Source organism: Belonocnema kinseyi, chromosome 9 (assembly GCF_010883055.1).
Source record: "Belonocnema kinseyi isolate 2016_QV_RU_SX_M_011 chromosome 9, B_treatae_v1, whole genome shotgun sequence".
Taxonomy (NCBI): Eukaryota; Metazoa; Arthropoda; class Insecta; order Hymenoptera; family Cynipidae; genus Belonocnema; species Belonocnema kinseyi.
In genome coordinates this window covers 76,229,500-76,256,786 of record NC_046665.1, presented here as the reverse complement: position 1 = coordinate 76,256,786, position 27,287 = coordinate 76,229,500, and the positions used below count along the sequence as shown (strand labels likewise).

General features: G+C 29.7%; 1 protein-coding gene across 2 annotated transcripts in view; it reads left to right on the top strand.

Moving 5' to 3' along the window:
* The window catches only part of LOC117179361 (nucleoredoxin-like), a 99,760-nt gene extending 72,495 nt beyond the window's left edge, over positions 1-27,265 (top strand). For both annotated transcript variants that reach the window (XM_033371063.1, XM_033371062.1), the window contains 5 exons: positions 5,062-5,162; positions 21,453-21,648; positions 21,969-22,059; positions 22,175-22,311; positions 26,745-27,265. In XM_033371063.1, coding sequence (XP_033226954.1) covers positions 5,062-5,162; positions 21,453-21,648; positions 21,969-22,059; positions 22,175-22,311; positions 26,745-26,972 — 753 coding nt within the window. In that variant the 3' untranslated portion in view covers positions 26,973-27,265. The remainder of the gene's footprint in view (positions 1-5,061; positions 5,163-21,452; positions 21,649-21,968; positions 22,060-22,174; positions 22,312-26,744) is intronic.
* Positions 27,266-27,287: the final 22 nt, after the last annotated feature.

Genomic DNA, 27,287 nt, shown 5'->3' with positions numbered 1-27,287 from the left:
GAATCTGCAAAGGGACATACACTTTGCGAAAAATGGTGTCTCTATCACGGGATTAGTCGACCAATACATGACTTAAGGTGGTTTATTCCCTAATCCCATCAGTATTATAAGTCCAGTGAATGTATACAATTCATTAGTTGTCAACGAATTCCATTTCAAGATCCTAGATTGGGGCTTCAATTTACCGACTTCACGTAGAATTTTTTATTTCTTTTCATATTATAGATTAGTTTCTACACAAATTGATTGAAGCATATCTTCAGTGAAGAATTCTGCAGATACTTCCAGAGCAGTTATGTCTGCGTTAAGATTCACAGATGTCTGCACTCCTACAGTCTTATCAGTGAATGAATGAACGGTAGGACTAAAAAGTCCACCGTCATTCCACTTTAGATCGTTTATGAATTTCTCCAAGCGTGTTGCTAGAGGAATATTCGATTAATCTTCGGAAGAATCATTATTTTGTTCGCCTGCTGTTTCAAAATCCCATCATCTTCGGTGTCGCTTTGTTTACACAATCAATCAATCATCATCGTCGGTGTCATTTTCATCTGAGCTGTTATCAGTGTCAGAGGAAGTGCTTTCCTCCGAAGAAACGTCATTATCTTCCAATTTCTGTCGTTTTTCTTAGCGGAACTCATTTTGACGACACCTACAAGTGGTGAAGCAAAGCGTAGTGGGGGAGCACAATGAACGAGTGGGGCCTTAGTCGACTTTTGTGCAATAATGCTGTAATAGTGATTTTTAAAACTGCTCAATGGCGTATACCGTTATTCTTTTTTTCAAAAAAAAAAACTGAACGACGGTGATAAACTGAAACTAATATTCAAAATTTCTAAAATTTCAACGTCTGAGAAGTTTGCCTCGAGAATAATGTAACAGTAACACACGGAGAGAACTGGAAGAGTATGTGCTGCACAGGGAAAACTAAGAATAAACTTTGTTGCAGGAAATTTTTTAAAGCGATAAAGTTTTGTTCAGCCAACTTCGCGTCTTTCAAAATACATATATTTGTCATGGAAAAACAAAAGAAAGTTTAACCGATATTTCTGTAAAGTTTATTCTGTGAAGTAAATTTTTGTTGCAAAGAAACTTTCGTCGGAAATCCATTTAAAGTGTATTTTCTGTTTTTTTCTGTGTACTATGCGCTACTAAATGTGGACAGACTAAACCATAGAAAGTAGATGCTAATGTTGGCTTCGTAGAATTTACTAAACGGAGTAATAGTAAAATACAAAAAAGGCTCAATTTGGATAAATCTTGGCACTTATGGATTTTTCGGGTCGCTGAATCTGAATCTGAAGTCAAAATTTGAAAATATTAAATGGCGAACAAAAATTAAAAAAACGGATCGATTTGCATAAATTTTGATACTTAAAAATTGGAAAATTCAAAATGGACAGACTAAACCATACAAACTAAATCCTACTGTTGGCTTCGTAGAATATACTAAACGGAGTAGTAGGATCTACTACATTTCGTCCGCCAATTAAATTTGCAAATTTTTACTTCCGATTCGGATTCAGCGACCCCAAAAATCTGTAAGTGCCCAGATTTATCCAAATTGAGCCTTTTTTGTATTTTCGTCCACCATATTGGATCCGCCTTTTGAAATTTTCGAATGTTGACTAAAGTTTCGGGTTCGACGACCCCAAAAACCCGTAAGTACCAAGATTTATCTAAATCAAGCCATTTTTTTCTTCCGCCATATTGGATCCGCCATTTTGAATTTCTGAATTTTGACTTGAGATTCGGATTCAGCGACATCAAAAAGCCCAGGATACAAATTTTCAGGATAACAAATATTCCTGCCATTTTTTGCACTTTTTTTGTAATTCTCTCTGCCAGCGAAGGGGTTAATTTGTTCTCACTTACTGGAAATTATTTATAGATAGTTTTTGTACGAACATCAGATCTTCTTTGATAAATCTGAAATTATTTTTTTTTAAAAAAAGGTACTTCTGAAAAGTAAACAGAAATGTTAATTTTGTTGTTAGATACAAAAGTAACCGAATTTCGTAAAAAATCCAAACACGTAATCTTTTCAAAATTTAAAAGACTCAGAAAAAAAAACATCTAAAACGCATAGGCCAAAATTTATTTTTGCATGCAAACTTTGTTGTCAAACGGCGATGGTCATTGTTTCCCGACTTTCCCCTAGTATTTAAGTTCAAGAATTAAAGAAATCAAAAGAAAAAATTCTAATGCTTTATCTTGAGGATCCAGAATCCAGGTTAAATTTTAAAAGCAAAATACAAAGAAAAAGTTTTAGATAAATTCACAGGTGGATGCAGGATTGTGGGTTGTAGAATGATGAGAAATTCGGTTTCCAGAAGCTAGCATCCCCTCTTTAAATTTAATCAGGAAATTTTTCCGAGGGAATTGGGGACATGCATCACTGTTGCCCTCGGGTTTGGGGTATCATTGAATTTTCCTCTTTCCACCGTGAAGCACCAGACATCTATCCGCTAGGTCGGATACACGTCGCATATTGGATTGTCTGGTCGGTTTACGCAGTCACGTGGTCTGAATTTTTAGCGTCGTGAAATTTTTTACTTTCTTTTTTCAATAAAAATAAGAAGACCTGAACCTGTTCAATGCAAGCATATTGTATTTTCCAACATATGAGTTTCTAGACACATATAAATTAATTTTGCAGTCGGCTGGAGTTTCAGTTAAATACCTATATAGAAACTCCTTTATGTCGGTACGATATTAATAGTAGTAGAATGTTGGTTGCAGGCGATGACTTTCCTGGAACCAGTCGCCGGAGGAAGACCTTGAATTTTAAGATTTGAATACAAAGAAATTTATTACCAAATCTCCGAAAAAATATACGGATTTTATTTCTTTGTAAGCTGCACTGAGAAAAAAGTTTGGTCTGGGCATCAAAGCGATTTGATTTGGTTTAGAAACAAAAAAAATGTTCTTCCTAAAAAATATTCTTTTAAAGAATCTTTAATTTAATCAATAAAAATGTTGTTAGTTTGAGTTGTTAGTTTGATTAAAACTGTAACAGGTTGACCGAAAAACTTTGTTCTCAAAATTCTCTGACTTTTCCCTGGCTATTAATATTTAAAGATACAAATTCTAATCTTGTGCCATTCTTAACATATAACATTTTTTACAAATAGAATGAAAAATTAAAAAGAGACCTTTTTAAACCAAATAAGTCACAAAAAATGATCAATTACTAACCCAAAAAGTTACTATTGTCTATTACTAATATGACTAATGTTCTTTTGAATTTAAAAAAATTCAAAAGGATTCGATGAAATTCATAAAAATTCAAATGAATTAAACACAATTTAAAAATATGAAAAAATGCATTAAATTTAGTAACTATGAAATGAGTTTAAATCAATTTGAGGCAATTCAAGGTCAATTAATAAAATGCCTACAAATTCGAGCTGTGTTTATAAGACTTCAGGATGAATTAAACTAAAACTTTTTAACAAATTTAAAAACCCATTAAATTCAGTAGAATTCAAATAAAATAAGAAAATTTCTGGATAAATTAACAAGAATTCTTGTCGAGTTCAAATCTGTTCAAATCTGCCAAACCTTACGAAAACCCTCATTTCTGATAAATAATTTCTTTAAAATCTATTAAAATATTATTAAATCCCGTAAAATTCTATGAAATCTGTAATTTCATCACTGAAATCCTCAGAAATTTTATAAAATCCCTTGGAATCTTTTAAAATATTTTAAAACCTTATCAGTCCTGTAAAATTGTTCTATATCTTTCGAAATTCTAAGAAATTCTTTAAAACCGCATGATACTTTTTTAAGTGCTTAAAAATTATTAAAATCTTTGGAAATTCCTTGATATTTTTTACATCTTTTGAAAAAGCTTTAGAATCTTTTAAAATACCCTAACATATTTAAAAAGCTCTAAAATCCTTTCAAATTATTCAAATGAATTAAGTTTTTTTTTGTTTTTCAAATAATCCTATAAAATATTTTGAAATCGTTTGACATTCTTTAAAGTACTTGAAAATTACTTGCAATTTTTTTAAATATCCTACAATTTGTTGAATTTTTTGAAACTCTTTCAAATAATTAAAATCAATTGAAAATTCCTGGGAATATTTTTAAATTTCGTAAAATCTTAAACATGCTCTAAAGTCCTTGGAAATACCTTGAAATATTTTTCAAATCGTTAAGATTCTACGAAGTTCCTCAATTCTTGAGAATAAATTATTTGAAATGCATTAAAATTTAACAAAATCCTCAAAAATAAAATCTGATATTTCCTGAAAACTTGGAAAATTTATTAACATTTCTTGAGGACAGCTTTTAAAATTACTAAAAATCCTTGAGATCCTAAAACATGATATAAAATCCCTTGAAATCTCTTAAAATATCCCCAAATTTAAATTCTTTAAAAACTCATACATTTTTTTAAATCCCTTAAATTCATTTAAATCCTCAGAAATTCTTTGAAAACGTCTCTTAGAATCTTTTAAAAGGCCTTCAAATCCTTTCAAATTCTTTGAAATTATTACAATTTATTTTAAATTCTTCGGAATGTTTTGAAATACCCTAAAATATTTGAAATCTTTTGAAATCCCTTGAAACTTTTAAGAGATTTTCAAAATTCTTTGAAATTTTCGAAAATACCCTAAAATCATTAAAATCCTTTGGAATTCCTTCAAACAATTTAAATTTATTTAGAATTCCGTAAAATCTTTTAAAATTCCCTAAAATATTTCAAATCTTTTGAAATTTTTAATCTTAAGAAGGTTATTAAAAACTAATTCAAGAAAATATGACTAAAAGTGCTTCTTATGGAAATTGTACCATTTTTTCAAAGTCCCTGACCTTTTCCTATCTGCCTCGACCAATAACCAATTAAAAATAGTTCATATCATTTTTAGAAAAACCCAGAACAAAAATTGCTTTAAAATCAGAGTTTTTCATTCTGTTTTTTGAAGAAAGGACTAACAAATTCTATTTTTCACATAAAAAAAATCACTATTGTAGAATTGAGAAGAAATTTTTTCTTAAAATTACAGACATTTCAATGCTTAATTTCTCTTATGAATTTTATTTCAGTGCCCACCTTGTAAGGCCTTCACACCCCAACTGGTGGATACATATCAAAGAATTCGAGAGAGAGGACATAATTTCGAAGTGATCTTCGTCAGTTCCGACAGGTAAGTTCAAAATCTATGTTTTTCTATTGCAAAATATTTTTGCAATTATTATTATCCGGCTTGACGTATTGATTTGTTAAGTGTCTATATTCCTATATGTACTTTTACGAAGAGAATTAACACAGACTTATTATACAGTAAATTATAAAATAAATACGTGAAAAGTTCTTAAACACTTGTGGTATTTTATTTTCAGTAAATTACGAATGATGGTACTTACCAATTTTATTTCGCATCAAAGTAAAGTTTATTTTATTACCTAATAAAATACCCGTACTTTGAATGAGTTATTCTCGTACAGATGTCCCATGAAAATGAAAACTGAACAAAGTACAAAAGCCCCAGGACGTAAAACTTATTAAAGTTTTAGTGAAGATTCATGCTTTTAGACGCGTGATAGAAGTAGCTCTCTAAGTGCACTTCCACGTACCATAAATACAAATTCGTGGTAGTTTGTAAAATCTGCCTGTCAAAGATATTTAAACCAATTTAGTTTTTTAAATATTTTTTTCATGAAGAAAAAAAATTAGTTTTGTTTTCATCTAAACTAAATGCCGGTTGATCAATTTAATGCCGAAACTCGACCGAAGCAATTTGTAACGGTTTCATAAAGATTTTTTATTTTCTATTCATTAGCAAAGATCAATTGCATGAATTTTTATGAAATTAGAAACTGTCGAGTGTCAAATCTTTTTGTGCCACATAGAAGTTATGACCGTTTATTTATACCACCCCATAACTTCACTTCGTTGAGTACTGTGGGGAAAAATATAAGCCAAATGCACAGGACATTGGAAAATCGAAACTTGAGCTTTCGAAGAAATTTCTTACATTTTTTAAAGGTTTTATATGGAGAACATTATATTTTTAGGATTTTTTTTTAATTGGGACTGTACATTTATTAGATTGTTATCTAAAGTATGGTGCAATAAGAAAAGGGCTGACCATTTGGATGTTGAAATAAGGATTATAAAAAATCAGATCTTACGGACACAAAGCCTATCCCAAGTTATAGAAAATGTAACATATTTTAGCCTGACGCCTAAACGGTTTAGACAATTTTTGCAAAAACTGAGACACGATAGAAGGGCACAATACAGAGATTCTGTAAAAATTTCAGAATTTTTTTGTTCATTTCGTCTACTATTATATTTTTGGTTCATATTTTTTGATGATAATTTTAATTATTTTGTTAGAAATTCAACAATTTGGTTAGAATTTCAAATCTTTGGATAGAAATTCTTATTTTTTGTTTAATTTATGCTTGGTAAAAATTTCACATTTTTTAAATCAAAATTCATCTATTTCGTTGAAAACTAATCCGGTTTGGTTGAGGATTCAACTATTTTTTTGCAAATTCAACTATTTGGTCGAAATTTAAAGTCTTTTATTGAGAATTCATATTTATGGGTTAAAAATGTGAATGTTTTGTAAAAACTGCATATTTCTGGCTTAAAAATTGAACTATTTTGTTAAAAATTCTTTTTCGTGTTGTTAAACATTAATTTTTTAAAGAAAAAATGTAACTCTAAATGGACTCTATTTCTGGTATAAGATTTGAAAAGTTGGTTAAAATGCAATTACTTCATTGCATTTTTTTGAAAAAGGTTCATTTTTTTAAATGCAAATTTTAATAACCAATGTTAGAATTCTCATCTGAGAAAGTATTATAATTGTCCGAAATTTGAAACCACATTTTTTCAACGGATCTCTACGTTGTGAGACCTCCTGAAGCCGAAATTCAAGTTTTGACCATGGCGTATGCCTATGTACGTCGTGTTTACTAAACACGAAACTCTCGCAAAAATATGTTCGCTGCGTGCGCGGCGCTTCGGATCAAGTTTGAGCGCGCCCAAGGCGCGCGGGTGCGCTCTCGCGCTCGTTTTCGTACGTTTCATGCGTAAAGTTTAACTACATTTTTTCAAGTATCATAAATATTATAACTTAAATTGAAAACTGTGATTTTAACTTCTGAGGAATTACAGCCATAAATTTATTGTAACAGAAATTTTTTTCGATTTGTTTTTAAAGAAGGTTCTCAAAGCACCTACGGCTTTGATGATTACATTTTCATTACAAAACTCGCCAAAAATCGAATATTCCATCTTTCCGCCAAACGACGACATATACTTAAAAAAATTAAAGAGGAATAATTTAAGCCCTTTAAAATATCTATAATTTTTGTTTTAACCATTTTATGGTAGGTCTCGTTTTTAGTGTTTTATGCATCGAAATTGAATAGTCGAAAATTCTAATCTAAAACCATACGACGACAGATAAGTAAAAAAGTTCAAAGAAGGAGCTATAACTTTTAAAAAGACACATCATTTTCGTTTTAACCAGTTTTTGGTAAAACTTGATATTTTTTTTAGAAAATACTATGAAAAATATCGAAAATATATTGATAATATATTGAGCGAAACCACGCAAAATTTGGGAAAAAGTCTCATAAAGAATGTTGTTATAATTTTTGAAAAGTCCTATAGATATATTCAAAATACATTGTTTGTAGGACTTCTCATGTCGATTTTATTTATCGAATACCATGAAAAAATAGAAAATTCATATTTTTATCTAAATGACTTGAGATGCGGAAAAAAGTTCGAACGATGAATTGCTGCTTCTAAAGAGATGTGAAAAATTTGTTTCAACCATTTAGATTTAGGGATAGTGCAAATCATTTTGGTTTTATTTATTGGAAATACTATGGGAAAATCCAAAATTCAAAATTTGAGCCGAACGCAAAATATACGATATCTTTTAAAAAGTCTTACTAACTTTATTTTAACAATTTTTTATAGGACTTGTCATTTTGCTTTTATTTATCTAAAAAATTATTAAAAACAATATTTTAAGCCAAAGCATGTTTTGACAGAACTCCTCGTTTTTGATTCATTTTGTGAAATTTATATGTAAAATTAAAAAGCTCCATATTACGCCAAGAGACGCGCGATACGTAAAAAGTATAAAATAATACTCATATGAGTTTTTTTTTATCCATCAGAAATAATATGAAAACAAAAATTCTGTTTTTAGCGAGGTTTTTAGAATGACAACTCGAAATAGAGAATAATGTCTGAAGAAAGGATTGTAGCAAGGCAATTCAGAAAATAAATGTATTTAAAAATGTCTGTAAAAAATTGAGCGCGTAGCGTGAGTGTCACGATGATAATGTGTACATCAAAGCCTACAGATCTTTGAATAATTTTATCTTTAACTTTACACAGTTACGCAGACAATTCATATTATGAAGATTATACAAAAACAGGGATCTAAAAGAGATGTTCTTGATAAAAATGAATTTTTTGGGTAAAAATTTATTTTTAGTTGAAAGTTCTTCTCCTATGTTGAAAATTGAAATATTTTGTTGAAAATTTAATTTTTTGTAGAGAATTAATTTTTGTTAACTAAAAATTTAAGTAAGATAGTTGATGCTACTTAATTTTTATTGAAAATTCATCTCTTTTTGTAGAAATTTCGTTTCTTTGGTTTAAAACCTAACTATTTTCAGTTGAAATCTAATCCTTTCTTGGTGAAATGTCCACTAATATATCTTTAGCTGAGATCTAATCGTTTTTTATTTAGCAATTTATTATTTGGTTGAACATTAACTTTTTTGGTGAAAATTTATCTTTTTTTTGTTGAATTCAACGGTCTTTTATTTAAAATCGAAAACTTTTTTGAATTAAATCTGTTTTGGTTAGAAAGGACCCCGCACTAAATGTATGGGAAACTGGCTTTCGGTGGATTTAGCTGAAACTTTGTCATTTTTAAGGTTATAAGTGCCGGATGAAATATCCGTAAAAAATGGACAGTTTTAGCGCTATGAGGGGCTAAGCGCTCAAGATCAATGAATAAAAAGAATTACAACAGATTTTGTTACAAAAGCGATGTCAACATAGAAATCACGGTTCAGATTGTAGTCTGTCATATTTTCGCCTACACTGTGGACTCATATAGCGCGCTTCTCAAAACGATCAAACGCTAAGCGCCCAAGATTTTAAATTGACTAATTCATCATTTCTTTAAAGGCAGAAATGGTACCCAAAGTAACATTAGTAACTATTTCGCACATACCGATAATAACATTCTACCCTTCGCAAGAGGGTTGAACGCTAAGCGCTCAATATCAGCCAATTAAACCAATCCCAGTAACTTACGCGAGAAAAGCGATGTCACTATAAGAATCACGCATCAGAAAGTAGTCGGTAATATGTTTAGCCAAACCAATGAGTTATATTGCGCGCTTCTCGAAACGATCAAACGCTAAGCGCCCAAGATTTGAACTTGACTAAGTAATTACGATTTTAAAGGCAGAAATGGTATCCAAAGTAACATTAGTAACTAGTGCGCACATCGATAATAACAGTGTACCCTTCGCCAGAGGGCCGAACGCTAAGCGCCCATGATCAGAGAATAGAACCAATCCTAGTAGCTTTAGCGACACAAGCGATGTCTGTATATGAAACACGCATCAAGAAGTGGTCAGTAACATGTTTAGCCAAACCAGTGTCAATATGAGTCAACACCGTTGACTCATATAGCGCGCTTCTCAGAACGGGCAAACGCTAAGCTCAGAAAATTTGAACTTGACTAAGAAATCACTTTTTCAAAGGCCTTTCACAAAAGAAATGACGGACAAACATACCTTCAAACACACTTTCAGTTCGTCGCTCATTCTGAAGTCGTTCGCTTTTTGCTTTAAAAAGTGACAGTCGTTCATCATGCAGCATTCACTCATTATTTCCATCGACGACGGTATGTTTGTCTGTCATTTCTTTTGGGAAAGGCCTTTGAAAAAGTGATTTCTTAGTCAAGTTCATATCTTCTGCGCTTAGCGTTTGCCCGTTCTGAGAAGCGCGCTATATGAGTCAACGGTGTTGACTCATATTGTCATTGGTTTGGCTAAACATATTACTGACCACTTCTTGATGCGTATTTCATATACAGACATCGCTTGTGTCGCTAAACCTACTAGGATTGGTTCTATTCGCTGATCATGGGCGCTTAGCGTTCGGCCCTCTGGCGAAGGGTACACTGTTATTATCGATGTGCGCACTAGTTACTAATGTTACTTTTGATACCATTTCTGTCTTTAAAAAAGTAATAACTTAGTCAAGTTCAAATCTTGGGCGCTTAGCGTTTGACCGTTTCGAGAAGCGCGCAATATAACTCATTGGTTTGGCTAAACATATTACTGAATACTTTCTGATGCGTGATTCTTATAGTGACATCGCTTTTGTCGCTAAAGTTACTAGGATTGGTTTTATTCGCTGATCTTGAGCGCTTAGCGTTCAGCCCTTTTGCGAAGGGTAGAATGTTATTATCGGTATGTGCGAAATAGTTACTAATGTTACTTTGGGTACCATTTCTGCCTTTAAAGAAGTGATTATTTAGTCAAGTTAAAATCTTGGGCACTTAGCGTTTGATCGTTTTGAGAAGCGCGCTATATGAGTCAACGGTGTAGGCGAAAATATGGCAGACCATGATCTGAACCGTGATTTCTATGTTGACATCGCTGTTGTAACAAAATCTGTTGCAATTCGTTTTATTCACTGATTTTGAGCGCTTAGCGCCGCATAGCGCTAAAACTGTCCATTTTTTGGATTTTTTTACGGATATTTCATCTGGCACTTATAACCTTAAAAATTACAAAGTTTCAGCTAAATCCACCGAAAGCCATTTTCTCATACATTTAGTGCGGGGTCCTTTCAATAATTTTTTAAAGTTTAGCTTCTTTGTTAAAAATTCGTTTTTTTTTATTTGGAAGTTCAAGAATTTAGTTTGCAAATTCATTTTTGGGGAATGATTCATTATTTTGGTTCAAAATTTGGTTTAAAATTTAACTAAATTGTTGACATTTTTTGTTGTCAAGAGTCAACTATTTGGTTGAATATTGATCTTCTTTAGTTGCAAATCATACGTTTTCGAAAACAAATTATGTTCGTTTTAGAAAGTTTTAATGCTTGCAGAAGTGGAAGTAGGTACTAGGTGAATCTAAGGATACACTATCACAAAGAAAAAATTTATATCTAGAACCGTAGATATTAATAGCCTAATAGCGGAGAACACAAACTTCTCTCGACCTGAAATTCAACATTTTCTAAAAAAATGCCTTGTTTTCAGAAATATTATTTTGTTTATGACTAACCTCTGATTTTAAATTAAAAGTATAACAAGTGCAATTCGACCGAAATAAATGAAGTTGTGTAAAAATTATTTTTTGAACCATAAAAGTGGATTATTTTCATCTAGTATTGTTACAGTTGAAGAGGGAAGGCTTAAAGCTCACAAGATTCATCCCGTCTAGATGTATCCACATGGATATAAATTAATTAACTATTTTCAAAGAAGCCGAGGTTTATATTTTGAGAAAAACCACGCCTAGATTTTTTATACGTGTAGAATATTTGAAACCTTATGATCTGATATGTTAAATTTAATCGAAAGGCGTATGGAGAAGAGATTTTTCTGGAACTGAGCCAGTCGCGTCGGGAGATGGAGACTTGGAGTGAAGAGAAGAGGGATAAATAATAAAAAAGGAGAAAAGGGGAGAGATCTAAAACCGAAAAACCCGACGGTGTGTTCTTTTAAAGCAAATGCGGTGCACTTGAACTTCGTGTCAGAGAGATTACCTTCGTAACACGGCGAGCTTGCCTCGAGTTAGAAGAGACTTATGAAAAGGCATGCTTCCAATGTGAAAAGTTACATGAATAATGTTCCTTACAAACTCAACCACCCTCGATCTTCATAATGCACTTTTTATTCAAAGGATTAATGAAGAGATCATTTTTGGTATAGGTAAATAAGTTTTTATTCAATCTTGTCAAAAGTCGAGCTACAAAAATGAAATTTACAGAAGTTTTAAAAATTTCATATAGACTACTCCGTACAATATGAAATCAAGTTCGGCTGAGTCCATATAAACTTATAAAGAATCAATATTCAATTGTACTAAATATTGAATCATGTATTTTTTTGATTAATTTTGACATTTATACTTTTAGCGAGATAATAAACAAAAGCAGACCGTTCTATTCCTTAATGAAGCAGCTTGGCGATACGCAGTATCAGGCACCTTCCCCCTTTCGAATACGGAGGTGAATTTATTTTACTCGAATCCTCGGCAGAAAGTGAAATTAAAGAAAATCAAATGTTTGATCCAATCGAGTCCTTATATTTAAAAATTGTTATAAGATACATAATTTGTAATTTTTCGATTTAAATATACTTTAATATTCATAATTTGTAACAATGTAGATGTTATATAATCTGAGTACATGTTTTTAATCTGTGATAATCGAAGGTACGTAAACCTTTTTAATGATTTTTTATGCAGAAATTGAAAATAGTAATACATTTATGCATATTCATTGGTCACTTGTACAATTTAATACATTTTTCATGGAGTGTATTATTGCGCATGTAATGAATATTGATTGGCTATACTATTAAGTTTAAAACTTTCCTTTCTTAAAGAAAAATCCTTTTTTTGCAAGTTTCTAGGATTTGTTTCGTTGCGTTCTGTTTCGTTTTCTTTGCCGTTCACAGAAAAAACAGATGATAAACTTTACATCGATTTCCGATGAAAGATTTGCTGCAACAAAAATTTTGTGTTGAGGCTGGGGTTCCCCAACAAAGGCAAACATACTGTTCACTTTTTGTACAGAGCATTGCGCTTCGAACGGCGGTAATGAAATTAGTGCTTCTAATGAATTTACGATGTAAATAGGTTATGTAAAATTACACTTTATGTTAATTGTGTTTAACGTTTATGTTGCGCTTTTAGTTTCGGTAATATCACGCTCTTGGTTTATCATCGCCATATAGTTCATATCTGAAAAATAAAAATGTTTGTTTGCCCAGGTAAAAAAGTTATATATAGTGAAATATAACAATAATATTTTTCATTTGTTTTATGAACTTTTCTATGTAAAACCAAAGAAAAATATCAGTGTGTTCTCTACTATATATAAATTATATATAACTTTTTCACATGGGTGGAATCATTCATGAAAAACAATTTATTTAGCTTGATATATCATTACCTTATTGCGATGTACCAATTAGTATGAGGAATAACCGTTGATGCACAATAATAGACTAAATAAATTTATTTATTATACGTTTTGACTCAACTTGATCATTAGTATTATAGCACTAAATGAGATCAGTAAAATTTGAATTGAACTGGAATTCATGGCTAGTTGGAACTTGCTTGTTTCTGCTTGTTTGATTTTGAATTCTTTGTAAATTTACTCTAATTGAATGGTCAGGAATCGTAAAAGTGGCTAACCACGACAAGTAGGACATATTGGAGTCAATAGTTTTATCTTTTTAGATTGCAAACAATATATTTTGTAATAATTATGTAAGGGATAATCTTACATTAAATGGATATGACGAATGCAATGCAAAAAAATAATTAATGAAAGTCACGAACATTCCGGACGTGACACTCATGTTACAGAATCGTTTCCGGGTGAAATATGTTGTTTTTCAACGGATATTATAGACGACAAAGATTTCAGCGATTTCATTAAAAAAGTTTGTTGGAAAAGGTATGATTACCTATTTGATATTTTGAATTTTTCTATTTTATTCTAAAAGATGTTTTCATTCTCCTTCCAAAGCCATCGAATTTTGTTTTAAATTACGAAATTGACTAAATTTGGTCGTTTCCCTGAAGAGTTTGAAACATGTTTTTCTCAAAAACCCGATCGTTTTTTTGTCCTTTATTTTATACACAATTGTTACTAATACGGTGAATTAAATCAGAATGAAGAATGGAAAAATATCTACATTAGTTTAGATAATATAAGTACAACACTTTAAAATGAATGTTCACAAATTTTTTGATAGACGGCGTCACTTACTTTAAAAATTCGAATACTCATACCTTTTCAAACGAAATTTTATTAAACTGCCGAGATAAATGTTATATTAAATTCTTTAGAAAACAAGTTGTTTTATCCAAAAATGATTCTGATGCCATGAATATTGAGCATAGATAAACTTTCTTCTATGTATAGTATGTAAAACCTTTTTTAATTCTGTGAGACAGAAAAAAGAAATATCTTCATCCTGTTCACAAGACTTATGTATACTTCAAAATTAGAATATAGATTTTTTAATATAATATGTACATTTTTATAGAGTTTATACTTTTTCATATATTAACAACGGCCAAATACAGGGAATTATACAGATTTCTTTTCGTTTCCCTGTTCCTACTGACATACTTCATTCTTTCTTAATATGTTTAATCCTCTTAGAAATAATCTCCAGTTACTATTTTCGTTTTCATTACTCCTTTCCTCTTCCTTTTTTCTCAGTGAGTCCGCACAGGTGTAGTAATGAGAAAACCGTAATACCACCCTGAAAACTTTATGGGCTGTATAGTTTTAATTATAAAGTAAAATTAATGTTACGGCGAGGTAAATTATTCTGAATTCCATGGAATGAGAGTCTCGAAATGTCTGGAGCTTGATTCCATTCAGGGAGAAAACTCTGCACGGGGTAATGACCGTGGTAAGAGCTGATAAAGAACCCTGCGATCCCTGCGCGATTCACGTCGGAGAATTATTGCTTATTACCAGGGCTCCATTTTATGGGTGGAAACTAGAAACCAGGGGACGAATCATGCGGAAACACAATCCAAAAAATAATCATTAGAGTGTTCTTTGTCGTGTCACTGTAAACAGAACTTTTTTCAATTACATTTTCTCTAAAGAACTCCGTAAAAATATCCTTTCATTATGAAATAATAGGCTATTATTTGCAATATTTTTATTCTCGGAATTGCACTAACTTACTTTTCATTCCCCATCAGGGACTGTTCAAAAACTACGTCACATTGCCAGGAGGTGGGGGGTTAGCAGATTTCGTTACGATTTATAACTTAGGGGTGAAGGGGTTAACGCAGAATGTGAAATCACACATAAAAAATATAAATGTGAATAATAATTTTTCGAAATGCTTGAACAAATAAAAATTAGTTGTTTTATTTTACAAGTATCTAAATACAGGCTTCACATTCTTTCCTCTAAATAATGTAATTACCCTTTTTAGAGAATTTCTATTTTCCCTTTATTTAACAAGAAGCTTTGCCTATATTTTTTTGCTTCAATGCGAACTGAATCAATAGTACTCAATATGCATAAGACAATCTAATTAATTTTCGCTGATAGTTTATTGAATGGTCTACTATATTCTCTTTTTGATTCAGAATTCACTTCTTTTTGTTAAAAATTCTACTATTTGATTGATAATTTAACTATTTTTTTGAAAATTCGTGTTTTTTTTTTTAATTGAAACTTAATTTTATAACTGAAAATTTAACTATAATCCATTTTTGGTTGAAAATTGATAGTTTTCAGTTGAAAATAAATTTATTAAATTGTTCAATAAAAATTCTTATTTTTGGTTGAAAATTCAACTACATACTTGGCTGAATTGATTGTCCCGGGAATTGATCATTTTTAGCTGAAAATTCAACTATGTATTATTGTATTTGGTTGAAAAATTGTGTATTCCATTGAAAATTTTCCATTTTGTAGAAAATTAATCTTCTTGACTGAAAATTCAACCATGTACTTGGATAAAAGTTAAACTACTTTGTTACAAAATCATTTTATTGGTTGAAAAGCCATCTATTAGGATGAAAGTTCTGTTTTTCTATTCAATTGTTTGAACTGCAAATTTGAATATTCCATTTTTGGTTGAAATTTTGACGTTTTTAGTTTAGAATTGCACTGTTTGTTTGAAATTTCAACTGGTCTGTATGGTTAAAAGTCTTTATTAAAAATAATTTTTTGTTGAAGATTCATCATTTTAATAAAAAGTTCTACTATTTTGTTGAAAAAATTATTATTTGCTTAAAAATTAAACTATTTTGTTAATAAGTCATCATTTTTGGTCAAAATTAATTTTTTTTGTAACAAAAATTCGTCTTTTTAGGTAGAAACTTTGTCCTTTTGAATTCAAAATTCAACTATTTGGTTCTAAATGTAACTGTTTTTGTTTGAAGTTTAACATTTTTGGTTTGAGAATTCGACATATTGTTTTGAATGCAATTGTTTCATTGATGATTAATTTTTTTCTAAATTCAACTAATTGTTTCAAAATTGATTTTTTTAGGAATCTGGAATTTATATTAAGCAATTAAATAATGCGGAGTAGTTTCCAGTGATAGGAAAAATGAAATATATATTTTTTATAAAGAAATCACGGCAATCCTGATATTGCAAAAAATTATGTGCTCGGATAAAAAGAAGGGTTGAGATTCGCGACCTCGGTGAGTTTCGTATTTTTGTATCAAAACGTTCTACGTCGCCTCAGGGAGTACCGCAGTAAACGTGGAAAACGTTGTGTTTGGAATCCGAGAGTACTGGCGAATTTCAGGGAAATTTATTATTCGAACCGTTATTTGCGACCCTCTTCTCTCCAATTCCATATCAGTAGATTCCAGAGAATATCAATTTTTTAACCAGATTTTTTCAAAACATTGATGTATGTAAACATAGGGATCATTGACATTTTTGCCATTAGTAGGAAACCTTGTAATTGCGAGTGAATGCTTTTTGTATAAAAACTTATTTTTTAAATTGTCTGAAGTTCAGCGCCGCAAAGAAATAATTTTGGAGATATATTTCCTCTTGGAAATAAGTTAGGATTTTTTGCTCAAGAATACTGTCTTTATAGGGGGTGATAAAAATACCCAACCTTACCCAAAGATTCTGATCTACTGTTCCGCAATTCACGTTGGCAAGACACGCTTTACTGACACTGAACTTCTATCCCTAAAGGTTGGTTTTGTGAATATTTTCATTATGCAAAAGCTGTAGGTACTTCAGTTTAATCACAGATCATAAATTTCTTGAAAGGTTCTTTAAGTTTGGAAGAATATTCTTTCATTTTATTAAATGTCTTACTTGTAAAAATATATAATTTAAAATAAGATTATTTTTAATCGAGGGACTCAAAGTTTTCACAATTATAAACTGTAATGATTTAAAATTGTACTTTTTTTAATTTAAATGATTAAAAATCAATTACTTTAATTGATTCATTTTTTAAATTAAACTTTAAATCCTGTTTTAGTGTAATATACCATTTGAAGATGGGCTTTTTTAATCATAAGCATTAACAATTGATTAAAATTGCTCATGAAAGCATATAAAGTTTGATAAATTTAATAATAAAATGTTTAAATTACTTAAAATTAGATTCAAAATTGGTCGGAATTCAAAATTTTTAAAAGTTATGAATTAAATAGCTAAAAAATTTAACCATCCACACTCTATAAGAACTTACAATTTTGACTATTCTTAATTGTAGAATTTCGAATATTCTGAAGATTTTAGAGTTAAATCGTTTAAAGTATATGAAACTTTTAAGCGTTCGCAATTTAATGATTCTTCATGTATATTTTCAAATATTTTTAGTTGAAAATTAAAAATTTTAACTTTGTGTAACTTCGTAAACTGTGTATTTAAATTGACAATTGAAAAATAAAAAATAAAATGAAATCAATTTTTTATAATTAAACTATTTTAAAGTAAAATTTTAGGATACATTTCAATATTCATAGTTATTTATAGAGTAATTGAAATTTGAAAGTGGGCGAAATGAAACATAATCTCAAATTTTATGCGTTATAAATTGAAAAATGAATCCTTCCAATCTTTCATGATTGAAAATCCAACAATTATGCCGTTCAACAGAGCTAAGTTAAAAATATTCAGAATTTTAGTAACGAATTTTTGAAAAGTAACATTGCCATTTTAATTAAAAATATCAAAATTTAAACTTTTAAAATCGAAGATTTTTCAATTAAATAGGGTGACATCTCAATACTGCGCCACCTATTTGAAGTAGGCCACTCCATGTAAAATAATGTTACTAATTATGTTTGTAAAAAATATTTATAATTATTATTTATTCGAATCATTATTTTATTTGAGGATGTCGACTAATAATGAAGAAATATTTAGAATAATTATTTACTTAAATATTTATTTTGCATGTGGTAGCCACTAATACGGTCGTTACAATAATAATGTAATCCTCTGATATGCTTTTTCTATATAGTAAGTGTATACTTGAATGGTCCCTAATCGTTGTACAAAGACTAAATTTTTGGCAAATTAGATTTCTGGGAAGACTGTACTATAATAGAAGTCTGAATGCTACACCTCGAGGGCGTTTCCCCTAATTTATTGGCAATAGCATTAGTAGAAAATTGAGAAACTACGTCTGGAAAATTCAAGAAATGCCAGGCGAATTTCCATTCTAACCACTTCCTCTTTGCCTTTATATAGTTCCATAAAAACGCTATTTTTACTAAATGTTCACCTTAACTATGTACTTGAGATAAAAGAGTAGATAGGTACATTCTCCACTTTTCGAGATTTTCTTTGAGAAAATGATAGTAACATTTATTTTAGTTATGCTAAATACAAGATTTGAAAATGGTGTAGGTTTAAATTTTTTGATTTATTGAAACACTCAAATGCTCTTTATATGGAATAAAAGTAAGATAATTTAATTTTGCTAGCATCAACAATATTCGAAGATGAAGATATATCAGAACCCTACATGTGAACAAAGAACTTTTTATGGTAACGACCGAGACCTGTGAGATTGCGAGATGTCAGATAATGTTTCAGAGAGGGAAGATTATTGCGTTGCCTGTGAACGATATAGGTATATATAAAGGTGTTAGCAAAAAAAGTGCCACTGAAAGCAGAGGACAGAAAAGGCTCATCGTGCCACGGCTTTCATAAACCTTTATGGAAAATCGATCGGCTACCGTTCGGTTATCAAACTTCTGCAAAGAGGATAAGGAGAGCATATAAGAGAGCAGGAGAACAGAAAAACGGAAAAAAAATTATAAGAGGGTGTCAGAAGAAAAAAACAGGGTGCAGACAGAATAGCCTTATCTGCATAGCGTGACTTCGAGTCTCGCTTCGACTAAAATACGACATTCTAACTAACATGAATTTAATGTCAACGAACAAGTATTTAAAATTATAATTTTATTGTCACCAGAAATATAAGTTTCAAATTAAAATAAAACTTTATTTAAATGTTAATAAAAAATATATTTGTTAAATATTGCCTTAAAGTAAGTATTATTGCGTTTCATGAACCAGAGTCTAGCTGATTAATTTTCAAACTTAATAGATGCTTTTACTAATTACCGAAAATTTAGCTTATAAAGTCTTCTTATCTAATTGCAAAAGTTAACATTGCTCTTGCCTTCGGGGACAAAGCGTATAAGATCCTACAGTATAGAATGCAGAAATTTAAAATTTTCTTTATCAAATAAAATACGTTGGATGCTGCCAGTCAGTCTTATATTTATGAGCAGAAAGGCATTAAGATTTTCAAGGAATATTATGTTCTAAATTTCGGGTATCTTTTAAATATAATTAAGAATGCATCTATATATATTGTTTAAACTGAAAAATGCCTTGATGTATCTATTGACCTTTAGAGTTTATATTAACTGATTACCAGATTTTTTTAAATATATTTTTTACGAATAGCTATAACTTTGTAGTTATAAATATGAGAATGAAATATGAACTTGCGATTATAGAATCTTGTCTCTCTTGATTAATCTTATAATAAATCAAAAGAGTTACTGAAATATTATTTAAGAGATCGTTTCTTAGAAAATTGGACCGGTCTTTCAACTTTGAGAACCGCAATCCGGTTACCATCCATGAGAGCGATCAGTACATTTTTAAAAGGACTTGATTAATGGCAGCAATCAAGGTTTCCTGAAATCGGGGTAATGAACTTTAAGTTAAGTATTTAAGTCATTTGAAGAAATAAATGAATTAATTATTAAATCAATCAAATTGACGTTAAATGTTCGGTTTAAATTTAAAGATAATTCTGAGAAAATTAGAACTATGAGATAGAATTCGAAAGTTTTCCAAACTGTAATAATATAATAATTGCAAATATAAGCTATTTCGACAGATGCAAATATTCTTGAAATATAGATATTTTATTAAAATAAGTATAAGTGAAATTATGTTTTCGATACAGAGTACCGTAAACCCTTAAAGTTGCTCACCTCCTGATTCATAATTTAAAATTCAATAGCAAATTTTCCAAGGCCAAAAAATAAAGATTGTTTTAATTAGCAGAGGTCACAAACTTCATTTTGAAATTTATTTGGTTCGAATTTTTTGGTGGGCAACTTTATCCTACATAAGCGGCTTTACGGTCCTTGAGTAATAACTTTTCTGAAAATTGTTTAAACGTCACATTCGAGACAAAAGCTATAGTACTAAAAACAGTTCCATTTTCCAACATTTTTACAATTGCTGATAAGGCTTTTGTAGTAAAAAAATAGCGAAAAAGTCCCAGTTAAATTTTTTTCCGGGAAGGACTTTTTTAAGACAAAAGTCATCGGACGGACACCTGACCAAGACTACAGGGTTTCTGTCCGGGGCTAGAGAAAAAATCAGAACAATAAAAGTACCGGAACAGTCACTTCCATAATTCTTTTTAGGCTTTTAGAAATCCTAAAGGTTTTTTTAGGAAAAAAGTACCGGAAATGACTCATATATATTTTTAAGCAGAATTTTTTTAGGGCAAAAATACCGGAGAAGTCCTACTTTCTTATTTTAAAATTTATATAAGGTGTAAATCATTTTCGGAACAAACTTATTATATAAGTTCCAAATTATTTATGTTCCAAGAAATTACTCCTTAAATAGAGCTAAAGTACATAAAAAGTTAAAAATATGTCCTAAAAAAATCCTATTAAAAAAAAACTGGTGCAAGTTTTTCGATACTTTTGTACTACAAAACTCCCATCAGCACTTGTGAAAATTTCGAAAAAAAGAAAATGGAACTTTTTTAGTACTTTTATCCCTAATTGGGCTTTTTAAAGTTTTTAAGCAAAGTTGGTACTTAAGTACTAATTTGTCTCATACCTATTACTTAAGCAATTGTCTGGGGCAGGGTTAAAGTCGGATAAGGTTCGTGATAAAGTCGGCTAGTTTACTGGGTAATGTGGGATAGGGTACGGGATAAATTCGGCTAGGGTACGGTAGAAAATCATCTGGGTCGGAGTGAAGTCGACTAAGGATTTCCTGTACTCCCATCCCCTAACTTCCCCAACTTCCTCTTTTGGCGAAAAAGTACATCGGACGGACACCTGACCAAGACTACAGGGTTTCTGTCCGGGGCAAGGGAACCCGAAAACATAAAATAAACATCTAAATTCATTGTTTCTTTTACAAAAATTCCTCTTACTTTTTGCAGGAGTGAAGAGTCGTACAACATATACACAGGAACAATGCCTTGGTTAAGGATACCTTTTTCTCAAGATGAGAGAAGGCAAAAATTAGCAAGGGCTCTGGACGTTCAGGCAATCCCTACATTGGTGATCCTCGACCCCCGAGATAACATTATTACTCTAGAAGGTCGAGCAGAACTCTTAGAAGATCCTGAGGGCTTGGTAATTAAGTTTTCCTGAAAGACATTTTTTTAAAACTTTAATCACTCTTTTCTAACAAAAGCAACGCAAGTGTTACTAAATAACTAATAAAAATACTTTCATCTAAATAGTAAGTTTTCAAGAACTCAACGTTTCAATTTTCTATTTATTTTCATATTCTGAAGATTTCTTTGAAGTAGATATTAGTAGAGAATTCTACAAACCTATGAAATTTTATCCTTTCTATCATCCATATCGATCCACATTCCTTGGCTGTTATTAATTAAGTTTACTTAATGATTCAAGCTGAGATTCTTTACCAAAATGAAAATTAATTTCAGAATTTTCCTTGGACGAGTCGCCTCGTAAATATTTTAACAGAAAAATATGCAACTTCTTTGCATGATGCACCAGCTATTATTCTCTTCGTCGGTAAGTTAGATTAAATTAACTAGATTAAATGATTGAGATTAAAATGTTCTTAGTCTATTTAATTAAAGTTTAAAAGAATATTTTTTACTTAATTTGATTATTCTTTTTCTTTCAGAGGGAGAAGATTGTGAAATTCAATTTGGAGAGACTGTTTTACTGCCAGCCGCAGATGCTTATAGAAGAGACAGACCAGATTATGATCCAAATTTTGACGATCTTGATGATATGCTTCAATTTCATATCGCACTCGATGTAAGAAAATTTAATCCAAAGATATTTTTCAGAATTCTTTGAGAAAAAGTTTCTGTTTTAAAACTCGAAAAATAGTCTCTAAATTCTCTTTTCAATCTCTAACATAAAATCTTAAACATAAGCATAGTTTTCAATTCCTGACATAAAAATAAAAGTAATAATAGAATTCGAAAAACGGAGTAGCTTAGTTTTAAATAATTATTGCTATTTATATTTGTGAAACAGGAAAGGGGTAGTTCAAAAACTACGACGCATTATTTTTGAAACTTTTTTCACCCCTCCCCTTTCTCTCACACATTATCACAAAAAGCTTGAACCCCCCACGGTCACGTTACAAATACGATACCCCTCCCCTTTAAAAGAAACATTTTTCCTCTAACTGAAAATGCTAAAGGCCTTAAATAATATACAAATATTACAAAAATAATATTTTAGCAAACTACACAGTCCAAAAAGCTCTAAAAAAACGCTTGAAAACTCAAATCGAAATATATTACAAATTCAACAAGATAGACTAATTTTCTACCAAACAGCTACATTTACATCCAAATATTCGACCTTTCAAGCAAAAGAGATGAATTTTCAACAAAAAAATTTGAATTTTTAACCAAATATTTTTATTTTCGACCAAATGGTCCAATTGTCAAACAAAAAATATGAAGCTTCAACCAAAAACAGTCGCATTTTTAAACAAATAGTTGGATCTATGAATTATAAAGACCACTTTTTTAGAGGACAGTTGAATTTTGAAACCCAGAACTGTAATACCAAAATAAAATTCATCCAGAAAATTAATTTTTTGCCAAAAAATACGATTTTGCATTTTGAACCAAATATTTAAATTTTTAAACCAAAAACATGAATTTTTTTAGAAGTTAGTTACATTTTTATTTCAAATGAATAACTTTTTAATCTAAAAAGACAAGTGTTCAGCGACGTAGTTACTATTTCAAAAATATAATAATAAAGTTTTAAATAAAATTTTTAAAAAATTTTAAACAACAGAAATCAATTTTTTAACAAAATAGTTTAATCTTCGCCAAATAAACTTAATTTTTAACAAAGCAGTTCAACTTTCAACAAAGTATTTGAATTTTCACTCCAGAACATTAATTTTCTAGAAAACAGACGAATTTTCAACAAAAAAGTTAATTTTCAAGCAAATAGTTTGTTTTTTTAAACTAAAAATGATCAATTTTTAGCCAAAAATAGAATGGCTGAACTTGCAGTTCAATAAAACTATTTAAAAACAAAAAAAAAACTAAGCAAATAGTTCAATCACCAACCAATAAAATGATTGTTTAGTAAAGTAGTTCAACTGACAAGCAAGTATGTAGTTAAATTTTCCACAAAAAAGTTAACTTTCAACTAAAAACCCTCAATTTTCAGTTAAAAATGAAATAGTTAAATTTTCAACCAAAGAAACGCGTTTTCAACTAATAGAATTGTTTTTTAACCAATCTTCAAACAATAAAATGAATTTAGTGAATGTTTAATAAAGTAGTTCAACTTTCAACCAATTAGTTGAATTTTCAATCCAGAAGATTAATTTTCTACGAAAAATAAAATAAATAAATAATAAAATAAATAAATATTGAACCAAATAGTTGAATTTTCAACTAAAAACTATCAATTTTTAACCAAAAATGGATTAGATGAACTTTCAGTTGAAAAATTACTTTTGACAGGAAAAACGAATTATCAACAAGATAGTTCAATCTTTAACTAATAAAAAATGATTAACAAAGTAATTCAAATTTCAATAAAGTATCTGACTATCACACAAAAAGATGAATTTTTAATGTAAATTTTAAACTAAAAACAATAAATTTTTAGTTAAAAATGGATTAGTTAAATTTTCAGCTAAGAAAATTTGGTAGACATTCCAACAAAAAAAAACTTTCCACGAAAAATAATTGGATTTTCTTATTGATTTCTAGTACTTCATTTCGCATTTAAGCAAAAAAAAACGAGTTAAGAGGGAAGTTTCTTGGAAACAGGGGAAAAAAAGAGGAATTATTTTTTTAAACCTGCTTGACCCTCCACCATCTGGTAGTGTGACCTAGGACTTTAATGGCCCCTAATAGTCCTTTTACAAGAAGGTTTCTAGAAAATCTCGATTCTAATTAAGTGTGCATCTGGGATCGGAATTGCGGTTACATCATTATCGAAAGTCATGTAATATACAGGGACAATATTTATGCACTTACTGTTAATTTACTCAATAATTAATTGTAACAAAACATCTTTAATTGACAAATTCCTCGAGAACGTCCAATAATCACTGGAATGTTGATCGTTCCCTTCGATCATGCGGAACTAATTAAACCCACTCCGAAATCCCATTGATCTAAATAAAATATTTCAACTCTTTAAAAATTATATTCCACAAAACTTTAATTACAACAGTCGTTTTGAATTTTTTAATCTTTAAAAATCGACTTTTTCGCTATTTCCTTCTATTTCAACAAAAATATACAAAGAAGCTTGATATCACAATAATTTTTATTGAGTTTGAACTTCAAGAAAATATTTAAAACTAAAATATTACTTTTTATTTCGCGATAAAAAAATTGTCGATGTCTAAATTGAGTGGAAATGTTTTCTTTTTTAAAACAAATTTCTTATCAAATTTTAAGGATGATTACGCAAACAAATTTTTGTTAGCTCTTTACTATACAGATACAAATTGAGGTAAAATAGAATTAAACTAATTAAAAGGCTATACAAATTTTTAATAAAACTTTAGGGGAGTGTTTTGCACTCTTAAAAGAAAGTTTTTATCCCTATTAGAACTGCGAATGAAGAATTCTATTTTTTTCGATATGCCCTACTAACTATGGTTCAATTTAAACAATATGAAGAATAATTCTCCTTATTTAAATGCTAGATAATTTTAAAAAAATCAATGTTAAAATTATTTCAAAATCCCTTTGTTACTAATTTACGACTTCATTGAACTAGACCTTCAATAGGGTGGATCAAAAAACAGAAATTTGGGATATTGAAAACATGGTGTCAATGAAAAAATTCCTTTTGGTTTTTTTTCATTTTTTCGTGTTTTTTATTGAAGATTATACCGGAGAAGTTCCATTTTTTATTAATTCCTGAAAATAAAACAAATTCCGAAAGCTCTAAAAATTATTAATAATTTTTTTTATTACGTAAAAATTTTTTCAGGTTCAAAATAATGAGAATATATTATTACAATAAGCGGAATATTGAATTTTATAAATTAAATTTTTTTAATTAAATTCGTTCTCAATATATCCACGAATAATAATATTCCCTAACAGCTTATAACTTTACCGAATTGGCAAATTCTCGAATAATAAAACTTCTGACACAAAATTGCCGAATTAAAAAATTTCGGAACTAGAAAATTTTCGAATCATAAAATTCCTGAATTTAAAAAAGTAAAAAAATTGTTCTTTAATCAATATCATTTATTTATTAAAAATACAATTATCAAATATTCTTTGAGCAAACTTTTTTTTAATGTTTAAAGATTGCAAAAATAATGGTTCGAATTAAAAACAACAATAATTGGAAAAGTTATATTTCTGGACAAAAAATGTTGATTGAAAATGTGCAAAGCATTTTCTTAGTTTTTACAAAAGTTCTCAATAATTGAATGTTTAATTTTGAAAAAAATTCGATATAAATTAGCGCTAAATTGAATTCTTTAAAGTTTGTTTGGAAAATTGTATTAGGCTAGTAAAAATTTAGAGGGAAGTTTCGTTAATTCGAACTATAATTTAAAAACTTTAAACATTGAAAAAAATGGCATTTATAAAAATATTTTATGATTGTATTTTTAATAAATAAATAATATTTTTGTTTAAAGAACACACATTTTTTCATAAATATAAATTCGGGAATTTTTCAGTACGGATATATTGTAGGTCTTAAATGAAATGATTTAAGTTTTTTTTTTATAAAAATATAGTAGGAAAAATTTCTTAATACTCTTGCAAGAATTCAAAACCGCGTACATATTAGTTAATCAATAAAAATGGAAGAAAATGAATTTTTTATATTAATTTATTTTAATTTGTTGTAAATGTACATACTTCAAATACATAAACAAATTTCTATATTATTTAAATTATTTTTTTTAATATTAAGGAATTTAGCTACTTCTTCAAAAAGTGAAATAAAGTTTTATTTTATTATGTAGGGCTTCTAGATTTTGTGTGCTTCATAAAAAATACATTATTGTGCAGATTTTTAAAAAAGAGTGAAAATTTTTCAAAAACTCTACAATTAAACAAATTTTAATCCCACGAGTATTTATTCATTTCAAATTTTACACAAGTTATAAAGGGTATGTCTTGAAAGGAAACTTTTTAGTGCTAAGGCCTGTTAGATATAAAAAATTAATGTTTTTAGATTCACCAAAATCTTCAACCCTAAAATGTTTTCCTTTCCAGTGCGAGACTTCCGACATTCTTCGCGAGTTTGTCGGTCTGGACGACGCAGTTCCGCTTCTCACGGCAATTGACATTCCCCGAGGAGTCTACGCCGTCATGGAAGACGGAGCTGAAATCACGGTCGATTCCGTCCAGCAATTTGTGGATCGATACCGTAACAATAAACTTCCCGTGAATAAAATCGCCGCAGTGCACAAATCCACTCGACAAGAAAAAATAACAGACTAATCGAGGCGAAACCAAACCAATTTTCCAACGTTCTTTCTCCCAGAACTCGAAAATGTGATGAAGACCTCTAGGTGTGATGTAAAACGTGTATAAATTTTTTTTAAGGTAATCCCTTAGGGTGCAGAATGATGTAACATATAGATGAAGTAGTAGTTATATTTATTAAATGAATGTTGAGTAGATTGGCCAGGCAAAAGCGATCTTTTATACCCCCGCCCCACAATTTGAAATAAAAACACAGAGGTTAATGCAAATTTTGAATGTATTGTAAAATTTCATCACAATTTAGAACTAGTATCACTCTTAAAAGAATCG